Source organism: Hippopotamus amphibius, chromosome 1 (assembly GCF_030028045.1).
Source record: "Hippopotamus amphibius kiboko isolate mHipAmp2 chromosome 1, mHipAmp2.hap2, whole genome shotgun sequence".
NCBI classification, from domain to species: domain Eukaryota; kingdom Metazoa; phylum Chordata; class Mammalia; order Artiodactyla; family Hippopotamidae; genus Hippopotamus; species Hippopotamus amphibius.
Genome location: NC_080186.1, coordinates 219,965,701 through 219,980,109, shown reverse-complemented (window position 1 = coordinate 219,980,109; position 14,409 = coordinate 219,965,701). Strand labels below are relative to the sequence as shown.

The window sequence follows — 14,409 nt, the reverse complement described above, 5'->3', positions numbered from 1 at the left end:
TCCTCACCTGCCTCTCCAAACGGCATTGTTTCTTTCTAGGCCCACCTGAGACTCTGGAAGTCTAGATGGGAAAGGGCTTGATGGCTGTCTCCTCATTCTCCCCCCTGTCAAGGTAAGGAAGAACATCTGGGCTCAGGGAAGGGAAGCCTCCTTCCCCGGGGTTCCCGGGGACAGCGGTGGGGCAGCGCAGGTCTCCCGGTCTTCCTCCCCAGGGCTCGCTCCTCTCCCCTAAGGCCCGGCCGGCCCCACCCCCGGCTGAGGTCCCCGCAGTACCTTGTGGGTGAGGGAGTGCTGCTTGAGGTGATGGGGCTGCACGAACTCCATGCCACACTCGGAGCAGATGTAGGGCCGGATGTCCTTGTGCTTCATCATGTGGTTCTGCAGCTGGCTCGGGTACTGGAAGGTCTTGTCGCACTCGGCGCAGTTGTACTGGATGGGGCCCCGGTGCGTGGTGAGGTGCCTCTTCAGCTGGGCCAGCGTGGGGAAGTCGAGGCCGCACTCCACGCAGATGTTCTCCCGCCCGCTGGCGTGCTTGGCCTCGTGGGCCTTGAGCTCGCTGGGGTAGGCGAAGCCCCGGCCGCACACGCGGCAGTTGTGGGGCTTCACCTCGCTGTGCTGCATCATGTGGCGCTTCAGGTGGCTGGTCTGGGTGAAGGCCTTGTGGCACACCTGGCACTTGTGGGGCCGCGTGCCCTGGTGGGTCAGCATGTGGGTGTGCAGGTGGCTGAGCTGCTTGAAGAGCTTCCCGCAGCGGCTGCAGGCGTGCGGCTTGATGCCACTGTGGCCCAGGATGTGGGTCACCAGGTTGTACTTGGAGGTGTAGGACTTCTCGCAGGTGGGGCACTGCCAGCGCTTCTGCGCGCCGCCCACGTCCACGTAGTAGCTGTCGTCGATCTGAACGTTCACGTCCACCCTCTCCACCTTCTGCTTGGCCTCCTCGCTCTCCTGCGGCTCGGCTTTGCGGGGCAGCCGCGGCTCGGGGGGCCGCTTGGGCAGGAAGGTGTGCCGGCTGAACGGGAAGGGTGAGGTCGAGGGCACGAAGAAGGGGAACACGAGCCCCGGGGGCACTTTGGGGTAGTAGGGGTAGGGCGCGGGCAGGAACGGAGGGGGCGTGGGCGGGGGCCACAGGGCGCTGGGCTTCACGGGCTCCTGCTTCACGACCTTGCCCCCCAGGTGCTCCAGGCTGCGGTAGAACTGGAAGCCCACGTTGCACAGGTCGATCATCCGCGAGTCGTACTTGGGGCGCGGCGGCGGCGGGAAGAGCAGGGGGAGTTCCGCGCGCCCCGGGTTCTTGCTCTCCTCCGCGTGCAGGGCAAGAGCGGCTTCTTCCGAGGGCTGGTTATAGGGCATCTTGGTGGGCATGCTCTTCCGTTTGCGAGACCCTCCTCCTTCAAAGACCCCCGGGAAGCCGTCTAGGTCTCCCGGAGGCGGCTCATAGCGGAACTGGGAAAACGGCCCCCGGAGAGCTTCCGGGAAGGGGTGTCTTGGGGGAGCTTTCCCTCGGGAAACCACTGGCGGCGGGCCGTGGGGGAAGGAGGGGGCCCTCTTCACACCCAAACTAAAATGCACATCCTCGTCTTTGACCATCTTCATTTCTTTCTGCATCCTTGGCAATTTTCCTTTAAAGAGAAAGTAAAAATTTTTTTTTTTAATCCCTTTTTCCATTAAGAGTTTTGGCTAGATTTATGAAGAGTAATGTTTGTTTAATACCGACCCCCATTTATCCTAAGGCTGTTTAAAATGTCATTTTTTCCCCCTTGCAAACCCAGTTACTAATGTGGAATGCACTGGCCTCCTGGAGTGGACCCTAGGGCTCCAGCGAATATCCACAGTCACAAAACCATAGCTGGGGTTGGGGTGAGGGGTGCGGTATGAGAACTGACTGGATTGGGAAGAAACCCGAGAACTCAGCAGGCCATTGTCCCCATCTGAGATGAGGGTACCAAGGCCCAGAGAGATGAAGTGACATGCTTGAGTCCCACAGCTGCTCAGTGCAGGAGTCAGAACTGGGACACATTCTTCTGCCACTTTTCAGCCTGAGATGGAATTGCATCTGCCAAATAGTGTCTTAAATGTCTTTTAGGGTCATTTCTGCTCTAAGAATCAAATCAATCAAATTGATCTCCACTGCCTCTCCCTGTCTAGGGGCCTTTGCTGCTGGAGGATGGAGATATTGAAGGCCACACAGGAGAAGGGACTTTACTGCTTAACTCAGATCTCAGACTTTCTGAGTACCCACCCCCAGCAAGATGTGCTGCTGGGGTATATCGAGAAGACGAGATCAGTGTGATTAAGAAAAGCACATAATCCAATGTCACGGAGTCATCCTGCCAATTTATGCATTCTAATCTTCTACCTGACAACTTCGGGGGAAAAAGTACAAGACTGTGAGTCTCTAATCCTGCACTTGTGTCTCTTCCTTCACACAGGTGTCAAAATAAAGCTTGGCCTTTGGTGTTGGTGACTCCCGTGGTGCCTGTCATTTCCCTGCTGAGCCAGTTACTGTGTCCTGGTATGTCTGGGTATGTCTGGGAGAGCCTGTGGTGCCAGAATCTAAACCAGGGGCCATGCTTCCTTTCACACATCTCCTTGTCAATTTTCTGTCCTCTTCACTTAGATACAGGAAAGAGCCAAGTGGCTGACTTCACATTTCCAGTAAAGGCCCTTTCTACCTAGATCCTCTGAGCTTGAAAGGGACTGGTCCCCTTTGCTCAGCAGAGGCTCCCACAGAACAAATCAGCCTGGTCCGGTGTCACTTCTGGCCTCAAGGCACTGAAGACAGGGCTGTTGTAGGTTCTGGACTAACTCTGGGCTCCGGCCCCTGGGAATGACTGCATGCTAAGCTGTGCAGGGTGGGGGTTCCAGGGGTGAGAGGATCAGTGATTTTCTGTAGTCCCTGATGAGGCAAAAGCAATTTTCATAAGTACCTGGATGTTCCCAAATCACATGCGTGTCTTTATGAAAGGTTTGAGAACCACAGCACAATTAAAACAAAAATGTGTTTGTTTGTTTGTTGTGTTCAATTACCAATTCATACACAGAAATCCAATTGAAGAAAAAAATGTGCCCTTATTGTATAAATATTTGGACATTCTTTAAAAACTGTTATGTGAAAGTGTTAGAGAACTAAAGCATAATGTCTATTAGTCTTCAGTATGCGTTTCTGTGAGTGGGAAGATAGCCCTGACTTGTCTTCTTTCCATGGGTTTGGGGCTTAGTAATTAAGAGGGGGTTTGATTGTCACAAAAAGGGAGGTCCAGCCCTGTGTCCCATCCTTTTTTTGCTTCTTCATAAGATTCTTACTGAAATGCTAGGTCTTCTACCACTGCTGCCTCAAGGACCACACACTTGTAGGAAATGATGAAAGCAGTACGAGAATGCAATGTCTAGCTTTGTGAGTCCAGGAGGGGTGTGGGGATGCCATCAAAATGAGAGGAGTGGTACAGCTGCTATGAAGGGACCAGGACGAAGATGGAGAGGGCAGAGGCTCTTGGATGGTTTCCTAGATCATCTCTTGCCTCGTAATTCATCAGGTCCTGAGCCCTGGATACACAGCTAAAGAGGGAGTGGCCCTGATCCACAAATTTGTTGCATCTGTAAAAATAACTGGCTTTCAGACAAAGCTAATATGTCCTATTGAAATAGAGGGGAAAAAATGGAAGCTCCTTTCTCTGGAATTTCATCTTGGCCACAGTTGGTTGTGTAGGAGATCTTATTTGCAAAAAGGCTGCTCAAACTGGAAAGAACTCTTCCAGGCTGCAGTGACTATGGCAATCCACAGCAGAGCCCATCTGAATGCAAACAGGTTCTGCTTTTTTCTGATCTGGTTAAAAATGGCAATAATTCCTACTTCATATCAGGGAGCTCGATTGGAGAACTGGTAAAATAGACATATATCAGCACATGGGCCAGAATGTATTGAGTTTTTTGTGTATTTCATTGTTAAAAAGCTATTTGAAGGTGTATGGCTAGGGACTTCCTTGGTGGTGCAGTGGTTAAGAATCCGCCTGCCAATGCAGGGGACACAGGTTTGATCCCTCATTCGGGAAGATCCTACATGCCAAGGAGAAGCTAAGCCCATGTGCCACAACTACTGAGGTCTGCATGCCTAGAAACCCGTCCTCCACAACAAGAGAAGCCACCACAATGAGGAGCCCATGTACCACAATGAAGAGTAGCCCCTGCTTACCACAACTAAGAGAAAGCCCGCATGTAGCAACAAAGACCCAACGCAGCCATAAATAAAAATTAATTGATTAATTTAAATAAATAAATAAATAAATAAATAATAAAAAGGGTCTTCCTTTAAAAAAAAAAGCACATGGCTAATGGTGTCTGGTACCTTTATGCCATATGCTGTATCATAAGGTAAAGTTACTTACTTAGAAAGGAATGTTATCACTGATGTTCAAACCGAAGGTATTTTGGTTTGTACACATTATTATTGTCTTTGTTTCATATTTTGTTTTTAGTTGTGACATAGTCTACTAACTGACTCATTTCAATATATGAAGAGTGATACTTCTAATCTAATGCTAAGTTCAAAAGCATATTTATTTTCAATGTTTGCATTTTTTATTTTATCACCATTGACCTAGTAAAGCGAAGAAACATTGTTGAACAGAGATGATGTGATTTTTAACATAAATGGCAGAATTCTGTCTCCTAAATCCAGCGATTTTACATATGTACATTTTAATTTCCTCCCTATTTTAATATGGTAAATTTTTCCCCCAGCTTCTGACTTGTGCATGTACACATCCCACCTCTAAAACAGTAGTCTGCCTGCTCTAGAATAAAATCAGTAACTCAGGAGTTTTCAAAAAGCATTGAGATCCATCCATGGACATTCTCCCAGACCTGTGAAACAGCAGCCCCTTTCCGCATAAAGATCTTAGAGAGCAATGCCAGTCCCTACAGAGGTCGAGGAGAACTAGATGTGATTCCTCCTGACCTTCTTGAGGCAGAAGTCAGCTGTAGCTGCTGCTAGTGATTAACATCCCTGTCTTTTGAGTCCAGGGTGGCAAGGAGAGCCCTGGGGAGGGGTAAAGAATTACATCCCAAGTACAAATCCATGTCAGAGATGGGGCGTGTCAAAGGGAAGAACAGGGAAAGGATGTCTTCCTTAAGAGGTCATTTGTCAGTCAACTTAAAACTCTGAATGGCCTCTGCAAAAATATGAACAGACTCCTAGAAAACCTGAATGTGTGCCACCCACACGCTTCCCTCTGTTTCTAAAAATAGCTCCACAGGCATCCACGACAGATGTGAGATTCCCATTCAGGAAGCAAGAGAGACTTGGGGGCAGCGCAGGGGGCGAGGGAACCACAGGCCCTCCCCTGGCCAGTCATCTGTGGCTGCTCCCAGAAAACCAGCAGGTTAGAAGACAGTTCCCCACCAGTGCATGCTGAACTAATGTGCAAAAATAAAGAACTGAAATTGTCAAAGCAGACAGCTATGGGAGAGTGCAAAGAGCATTGGTTTGGAGACTGAGGATCTGGGTTTGAACACTGGCTTTGTGTTAGCAGCTGTGGGAAAATGAGCGAGTTAATTTGGAGGTTTGATTTTCTCATCCATGAAATAGGGGTTGGGACATCCCCATGGGGTTGTTGGAGACTTAAAATAGAATGTGTATGTGAAAGCTTATTAACACTAGACAGTGTGGTATGTACTCTCGAATGGTAAGAAAGAATAGACAGAGGGTTGGGGTGGTGATCTGTGGATTGAAGCCGACTGACATCATCTCTGTTTTTCACGCTGAAGCTCTTGGTCAATAGTGACTGTCATCTGGGCCTTCTCAAAACCAAGGCTTTATCCATTTACCCTGAGTTGATCTTGTCCCAGCAGTGGATATGAACCACACTCAAAACGGCCAATGGGTAAGGCCAGGATGAGTGTATTTATTCAGTGTGGAGATCAACCTTCTCGTGTAAGAATACTCCTCCATTCCTTCTCTATGGTTCTTTCCTATTATGGACATATCTTTGAGCCTATATTAATAACAGATGACTTTGGTTACAAAAGTGATTGGGGATTGAGTGGGGACAAGGGGACCAGGTGGTCTCAGGAGCTATTTTAGCCAGTCTTTGGGAAGCTAAGGAACTGTCCCTAGTCTAATATCAGAGGTCACCTTCCCAGAGACAAGAGGACCTGTTTGTCAAACCCAAAGTTTCCACACTGGGACAGCACTGGGTCAACACTGGCAAACCAGCTCTTGCAATTCTTGCTGGACTGTGAGGGTAGGAACTGGGTCTGTTTGATTCACTGCTCAGTGTGCTGTCCCCAACATGATGCCTGGCACAAAGTAGAGGCTCCATAAACTGCTGTGGGATGAGAGAAGGAATGAATGGTTCTTGTTTTTAAAGTCTCTATATGGAACTTTAAATGTTTAATTTTATCTTACATTATCTAGACTGCAGGTGACTTTTGGGAGACATCCCTAATCAGACCATGAGCACACTCATAAATTCTCAGGTAGTTACTGTGGGAAGAACCCAATTTATACACCTTGTGTGTGTTCTTGCTTGGCTCATTGCCCAAGGATACCACTCTCTGAATTGACCCTCAGGTTTAGGGTAAGCCCTAAATCCTGGCTATGGTGCAAGATGCTAGGGTACAAGATTCTGCAACTCAGTCAGAAAACAGATGCCTGATAAGTCCAAAAGGCAGCAGTTAGAAAGACCCCTGGATTGAAACTGTGAAACATAAAACCAAGAGTGGGTGGTTACCCAAACTATTCCACCCCAAGAAAATGTTTGGGGAGTTGGTAGCCGTCTACCCTTTGTACTAATGTGGGGGTGGAGAGGGAGAGGCCTTAGAATAATCATGCATTTTCATTGCAATAGTCAGAGAATGTTCTAAGGTTCCTGGCTTTCTTCCATGTATACTCAATCACCAAACCCAATAGGCTGTTAGTCAGGAAGCAAGTGGTTTGAGGACGAAAATATTGGGTTGATCTGTGTTAGAGGAAAATGGGACTCAGGATGTCTTCTCTAACAGGTATTATCCATGAGTTATGAGGAAATGAGGAATGAATGGATTTTAAAAACAAAAACAAAATCTCCTCTTTGAACCATAAAGACCAATTAGAAATGCAAGGCTTAACCAAGGTGAAACTACATTTAGTTTGGGGAAAAAAAATTCTTCTAATAATGCCCTTTAATTGGGAATTCACCTACTGCACCAAAATGTAAATATTCCCCAGATAAAATTACTGGTATTTTGTGGTTCTCATTGGAATCGAAGGTCAATCCAGTAAATGCTGTTAGAAGAGTCACTGTGAGTCAGCATCCCAGGGGCAGATCTATTTATCCCCAGTCTACAACACTGATTTCTAGTCATTCTGAAATTCATGAAAGACTATATTCTCTCACATTCTTTATTCCTTGAAGGTTTCCAGTGTTTCACTGGGAAACAATACATTTTACTACTGGAGACACTGGCTTCCCTTTTAGTTTGAGTTGCACTTTACTTATGTGGTCAGCTCTGGGACTCTGCCCTCAGCAAAGATGGAAGCAGGGAGGAGGTGCAAGTGGAGGAGAAGTTTAAGAATAAGAAGCAGTGCTGAGAGCAGTGAAGAGTGGGGAGTTGTGGGAGGACAACAGGAAGGCAGGATGGGAAATGTATGAACTGACTGCCAACCTCTCTCTGTTCGTAAAAGGGATCTATCTAGTTATACGGCGCCTCCAAAGTGGAACTTTATTGGATCACCTGATTCTTTCTGAATTTGTGTTAACAGAAAGAGACTTTGAGTCTTAGAATTAAACATTGTAATGATTCAACATAATTGTCTTAATATATATGTAGTTGTATTGCTGAGTTCTTCTTCTGCAGGTGTTTGGCGAGTAATGATTCAGTCTTGCATTCCTGATATTGGCAGGAGTAGAAGGGTCTCTGTGTGCATCTGGCAGGTAGAGCAATATCTTCTAAAGATATAAGTGGTCTGCCTTGTCACTCCCTGAGTTACAGGTGGGGCCAAGAAGAGGGAACCAGATACCTGGTAGCCAGATCCCAGGGCCCTTCAGGATGCCCCTGTGACCCTTGTTTACTTCATAAGCCTGAATTCCTTGCATTCTGTTATCAAAAGTAATCTGTCAGCCCATGGCATGAGCTGAGTTTCCTAGCTTGGTCAGAAAATATTAATTGGTGATGAGACCTGGTCACATGTGAAATAGTCAATTGAACCTACATAATTTATTTTTTAAGTTCCTAATACCACCAAGACATAACAAAAAGTCAAGTTTAGTTTTCCATTGTTTAAATTGTCCATAATGTGCATGCATACATACCATCCACATATAGATACAGATATATTTTGTAAAGAGCCCTTACTAAAACAACAAGAAATTCAGGTACTAACTTGCATAGGTTAAATGGACGTGGATTTCCTTTAGGAAAGTGTTTGATGCCTAGGTCTAGTTTCTGAAAAGCAGGAGTGAATATAATTACTTGAGCCCTGGGACAGCTGCTAGCATGTTGGGGTTATCACTGCCCTCGTGACCCATTTAAAGGAAGGAAATGAATTGGAGACATGACTTAGCAGTTCTGTCTCCCAGCTCTCAGAGCTAATATACCTCTTGAGGATGGAGCTCCAACTGGAATGTTAGAATTTTTCTCCTAATTTCTTTGGAGTAATATCCTTAGAATATATCTCAATTTTGTTGTTGTTTTATGTTCACAGATCAAAGAAAACTTGATATACCCACTCTTAGCTAAGCAAATAAACACACGCAAGTTCAAAAGCTTCATTTTGTCTGTCTCTGAGAATGACTGCATATTTGGTCTGGTGGGCCTTAGACTTGGTAGATAACACCAGAAAATGTGACCTCTGGCAAGCAAAAGTAGTAAGAATCAACACATAATAGATGATATTAGCCATCTGTGGAAGAAGCCTATTTTAAAATGTCACTCAAGACAATATTTTTGTGGGGAGGGGAGTAAAAGACTGTTTTGTATCATGATTGTGGTAGTGGTTACACAACTCAACTAGAACTCAAAAAATGAATTTTACTGTATCTAAATTCAAAATAAGTTAAAAAAACAAAAGAAACGTACAACAAATGCTACTCTGTACATTATAAAAGGAGTAATTGAGGATATTTGGGAAATGTACAACAACCGTTAAGGTGACCAGACTCCACCCTCTAATCAATTCATATCTTTGGAATGCATCCAATAATATGCATATAATATGTAAAGAGGGGTACTGGGTTTTAAGAATTTGATGATCTAAATTCCTGCTCTGTCCAAAGGGGAGACTTTATATATGGCAGATACCAGCTTTAATTTTTAATTTTTGTGTGTGTGTATTCTATTCAGCAAGAACATTGTGAGGCAGAGATTGTGCATTAAAATATCCTTCTAACCTTTGGCCCTGCTTACATGTTCAGCAAACAGTCTTCTCTAATTCCTCCAATGTTCTTTGAAATGTAGTCTGCTATTAGTGGATAAGATCATTCTGGTGACTAGAAAATATATTCCTACCCCTCATCAATTAATAGGTTGATATTGACATTTAGGTCCATAGATCACTCTTATGAATGAATCATTTACCCTGAGACTGATTAACTGAGTGCTCTTACAAAATGGAGCTCCTGAATCTCCAAACCTGCTGACCAAATCCTGAGTCATGGCAGCCCCACCAGGAGCTGCTACCCCATGAAGTCGAGGTGGAAAGAACCTCATCTACTGGAGGCATTATGGAGACTTAGAGGTGAAAACTTCCTTTCCACTAGAGCTGGAAGAAAATTCCTCACTTCTCTGAAGTCTACCACATTTGTTTGATGTCCCACTCATGGACTGGGTCCTGTGCTGCTAGTCAGCTTTCTTTGTGGGTGGATAGGTTATATGTCTAACAGAATCTGGTAGAAAGTCAGAAACTTGCCTGTTACCTTATATATTATTGGGATCCAATGATTACTTGGGAATTTGACAAATGCCATGCACTAACTTGCTCTTGCTCTGTGATCCCACACAGAATTTTGCTGTTACATGAAAGAAGGAATAACTGCTTTACTTGGCCTGTCCCAATTCATCCAGAGCCAACTTCACAGCAATAAACCACCAAGAGCATCTCCAGGAAGGAAGAGGGTTTAGTGAAGTTGTAGCAATGGCTAGGATTGTGCTTTCCAGAAAACATGGCCCCCTCTGCTTTATCCTGTCTCAGAATCTTTGGCCTGTATGTATCATATTCCTTTGACCTGGAAGATGGAATGTCCTGAAATAATATGAATGAATGCGGGAGGGCTCTGGAAATGCCCAAGCAGACAGTGATCAAATGCCACTGAGTCTCAGGGGGAATGTGTCACCACAGAGTACAACATGCCCACATTCTTGCAGACAATATCCCAGGAGGGCAGGCCACCATCATTTCTCTCACTTACTCAACAACTGCAAGTGCTCTGTGATCTCCAGGCAAATGCTCATTAGCTTTGTGGAAATGCCCGTCCTAATGGGCAGATGGATCTGTGACCTCACCCTTTCTTTTTATTTTTATGTGGGTAGGATTCCTGCTCTTCTTCTGCCTTCTGATGAATAATCACTCTTCTTCATTTTTTCCCTTATACTTTTTAGTTCAAGATCTTCTCATTGACCTGCTTCATGTTGATTTTTCTACTGATTCTGCTCGCTAAAATCATTCTTGGAAAATATACATACTTATAAAATATATAGACATCTCCTCATGTATTTGTACCCGTAGACTCTCTTTGGAGAGAAATACAGGAATCTTGGAATGTTAGTTGCCCCTGGGGAGAAAGACTGTATGGCGCCGGGGAGGAAGGCGTGGGACTGTAGTAGCCAGGTTGCCCACTTTAGCAGGGACCAGTCCCATCAGAGGCTGTAGGAAGGTGCCGCTCAGTTGTGCGGCTCCCTGGGCAGAGAGGAGACTTTTAGCTGTATACCCTTTCAACGTACACGTTTGTATACTGTGACTGACTTAGCTATTCAAATACTTACATTTAAAATATAAAACTGCACATTGTCTTTCAAACAGCAAACATTCAGACAAAATTAGTCTTGAAATCCCCTTCCTTTTGAACAGTTCTCTTGAAGAGTTTCTTTGGACTCTCCATTTTTCTGCCCAACATCTTTTGATGCCCCTGGCAGAGTTTGTCCTGGCTTATCCTTGGGGCACGCAGCTTTATGACCCAGGCTTATATCATCAAAGAAATAACTATAAGCAACCACAAAGACCACATTAAAAAAGTCAGGTGTGTATAAGTCACAAATAAACTACATTCAACCTTGAAAGTTCAGGTAAAGATGAGTCTGACTTGGAAACTCACAGTAATTACAGAATCACATTGCAAATATGACTAATCCAGTTTCTCCATTCTACCCAGCCCTGAGTTTTTTCTTGGCTCTTTCCCCAATGCGGAGAAGGAACACTAAGATGCTAAGGCTGAGATTATTGGATTTGGGCAATGTCAGGTCCTCCCACACGGGCCTCAAGGTAGTTAACTTTAAAAACGACTTTCAGGCTAAAGTAAAATCCTATTTATGCCACTGCAGAGTCATAAAATGTCAAAGCACAAAGCATGCTCCAGCCCTCAGGTGAAATTAGTCCCTCCTCCCTCTCAGCCCCTGCATCTCTACCCGCACGATTGACGTCGCTTCCTCCCGGAGTATGGCAACAGTCTGCCCCCGCACCGCGGTGTGAGCCCCTTGAGATTGGGACTAATTCCCAAACTTTTCTGGGTCTTTGCTGGCTCGTACAATGACTAGTACTAACATTTTTAAGTGATACATTTTCAAATTGCAATAATTTTCTCGTCTTAAAATGATTTGATTCTGTTTTTATATGTAATAATACATAATGTAATATACTCTAGGATTTGTTATTGCTTCAGCATGTCTGATTCTGAGATTTTTCTTTATCGATTTCTCCTTTCTGATAAATTCTCTCTCATTCACCCCAAATGTGAACTTTCTACCTGGAAAAAAGGACCAAGAAGTCAGTTTGCCAACACCTTCCAGCTCGACTGTTCATTCTTGGGTGGTTTTTACAAAATCTTGTTCATTTTTCCTGGACATGACTGTTAGCTTCTCACCTTCTTCCCATTTCCATACCTAGGACTCTAGTTCAAGCGTCCACCACATCACTCCAGGATTACTTTCAAAAGTTTCCATTCACTCTTCCAGATCTTCCTTCTCCTTCCTTCCAAATCCACTGAATACAAATGTCAATTCCATCTTCTGAAAATTCATCACTTTTTTTGTTTGGCCACACTGCATGCTTATGGGATCTTAGTTCCTTGACCAGGGATCGAACCAAAGCCCCCTGCAGAAGAATCGGGGAGTCCTAACCACTGGACTGCCAGGGAATTCCCTGAAAATTCATCACTTTTTCCAAGATCTATTCAGGATCCTACAATGATAGTGTGTAGAGATGCTGCACATCATGTGTAGAGATTGCTAATTGCCACTGCAACATCCATTTCCCCCTTCTTCCTTGAGAAACAAAACCCTGATTTTGCTTGTGGTGACAATGTGCCCGGCAAAAACATCCCTTCCCAGACATCCTTTCAGTTAGGGTGCCTTGTGCCACAATTCTGGCCAATGAGATGTAAGCAGAAGGCTGTTAGGAATTTCCGAGAAAGCTTTTGCATTCCTAATGCAGAAACCACCCGCTTTATCCTTTCCTGTCTTTTGTTTCTGCCTGAAATGTGGATGTGAGGCTGGAGGTTGAGCAGTCATATTGGAACCGTGAAGCAATAAGGTTAATGTCATTGCCTTGCACGAAGTATGGCAGAGGGGAAGAGGGAAAGTGTCATTGTGGAACTCCTGGACCCACCTGGAGCTGGTCTTCTTGCTTTTTGAGAAAATGAATCCTTTACTTGGCTTAAGAAAATGTATTCAGAATTCTGTGGCTTGTAACTAAACACATTCCCCATCTGATACACAGAGCAAATCAAATGTAAATATCTCTCCCTGACCTTCAAAGTCCTTTATGAGTAGATCCAGCTCAATTCCCCTTTTCTCTAAAATTTTCTCAACCCCAGTGAGACCAGGCCTTCACCATTCCCTACATGGGGCAAAATAATTCCTACCTCTTTGTCCTTGCTTAGACTGGTTGGTCATCCAGGAATATTCTTTCTATTGAACCACCTCTTCTTCCAGACTGAACTTAAATTCAGCTTCTTCCTGGAAACTTTTTTCCCTACTCTTATGCCCAATTATCTTGCCCACGAAGATAAATCCTATCGCATCATCTCATGGAGGCCTGGGTTAAACACAGTGTTTTTCCTTGTATTAAACTCTGATTATTTCATGGTTAGGTTCTGTTTTTCCAATCAGCACATAGGCTGCCTTCAGCCTGAGATTCATACTCTTCTATCTCCCATTGTACCTTGCATGGCACCAATTGCCATGGAGGTACCCAATACAGTACAGAGTTGTTGCCTGGCTGGGATTCTCCTACTATCCATTGCTGTATCTGCTTTTTAAAACAAATTTGTCTGTGGCTTTAAGAGCACATATGACTTTAAGTTGTATTTCCATCTGGTGAAATTAATATTAGCACTGGTTGCAGTTAAGAATCAGTATGGGGGGGGCTTCCCTGGTGGTGCAGTGGTTGGGAGTTTGTCTGCCAATGCAGGGGACATGGGTTCGATCCCTGGCCTGAGAGGATCCCACATGCCATGGAGCAACTACGCCGTGCACCACAACTACTGAGCCTGTGTTCTAGAGCCTGCGAGCCACAACTACTGAGCCCACACACCACACCTACTGAAACCTGTGCGCCTAGAGCCCGTGCTCTGCAACAAGAGAAGCCACCACGATAAGAAGCCTGCACACTGCAATGAAGAGTAGCTCCTGCTCTCCACAACTACAGAAAGCCCACACGCAGCAATGAAGATCCAATGCGGCCCATAAATAAAACATAATAAAATTTAAAAAAGAATCAGTATGAATTACTTTGCTACGTGGAGACATTTGCAGCAGTAAACATTATCGCTGTGGATTCTTTACTGTCGTGAGCATTATGCTGGATTCGCACATTGTTGATAGCACATTTATCGATATTGGAGATGAACCTCCAACCCCTTAAATCTGGGTTTTCGGCACCAAGAGGATGTAAGATCAAGACTCTTCAGCTCCCATTTCTCCCTGTCTCAGAAGTAGCTACAAAGGCCAATTAAAAAGCTTGACATGGGTGAGAAGACACACGTTTACTTCAGGCTCCTGCTCTGAGCTGGAGCCAGGTGGCTGCCGTGGACAGAACCTGTCCGAAAGTCTCCTTGGAGGGCAGAGTTCCTCTGCTGAAGGCAAAAGAAGAAAAGAGAGAAGAGGGGAAAACGCCACGGTGGATTAAACCTCTGAGGGTTTAATTACTCTTCTATGAAATTGAAATAATCACAAGACACATCTTGGACAGTTTTGTGTCCTTCCTTAGGCACCCCAACTGTG

General features: G+C 45.0%; 1 protein-coding gene across 2 annotated transcripts in view; it reads right to left on the bottom strand.

Moving 5' to 3' along the window:
• The window catches only part of ZNF366 (zinc finger protein 366), a 64,567-nt gene that overhangs the window by 19,687 nt on the left and 30,471 nt on the right, over positions 1–14,409 (bottom strand). For both annotated transcript variants that reach the window (XM_057741320.1, XM_057741330.1), the window contains exon 2: positions 274–1,619. In XM_057741320.1, coding sequence (XP_057597303.1) covers positions 274–1,605 — 1,332 coding nt within the window. In that variant the 5' untranslated portion in view covers positions 1,606–1,619. The remainder of the gene's footprint in view (positions 1–273; positions 1,620–14,409) is intronic.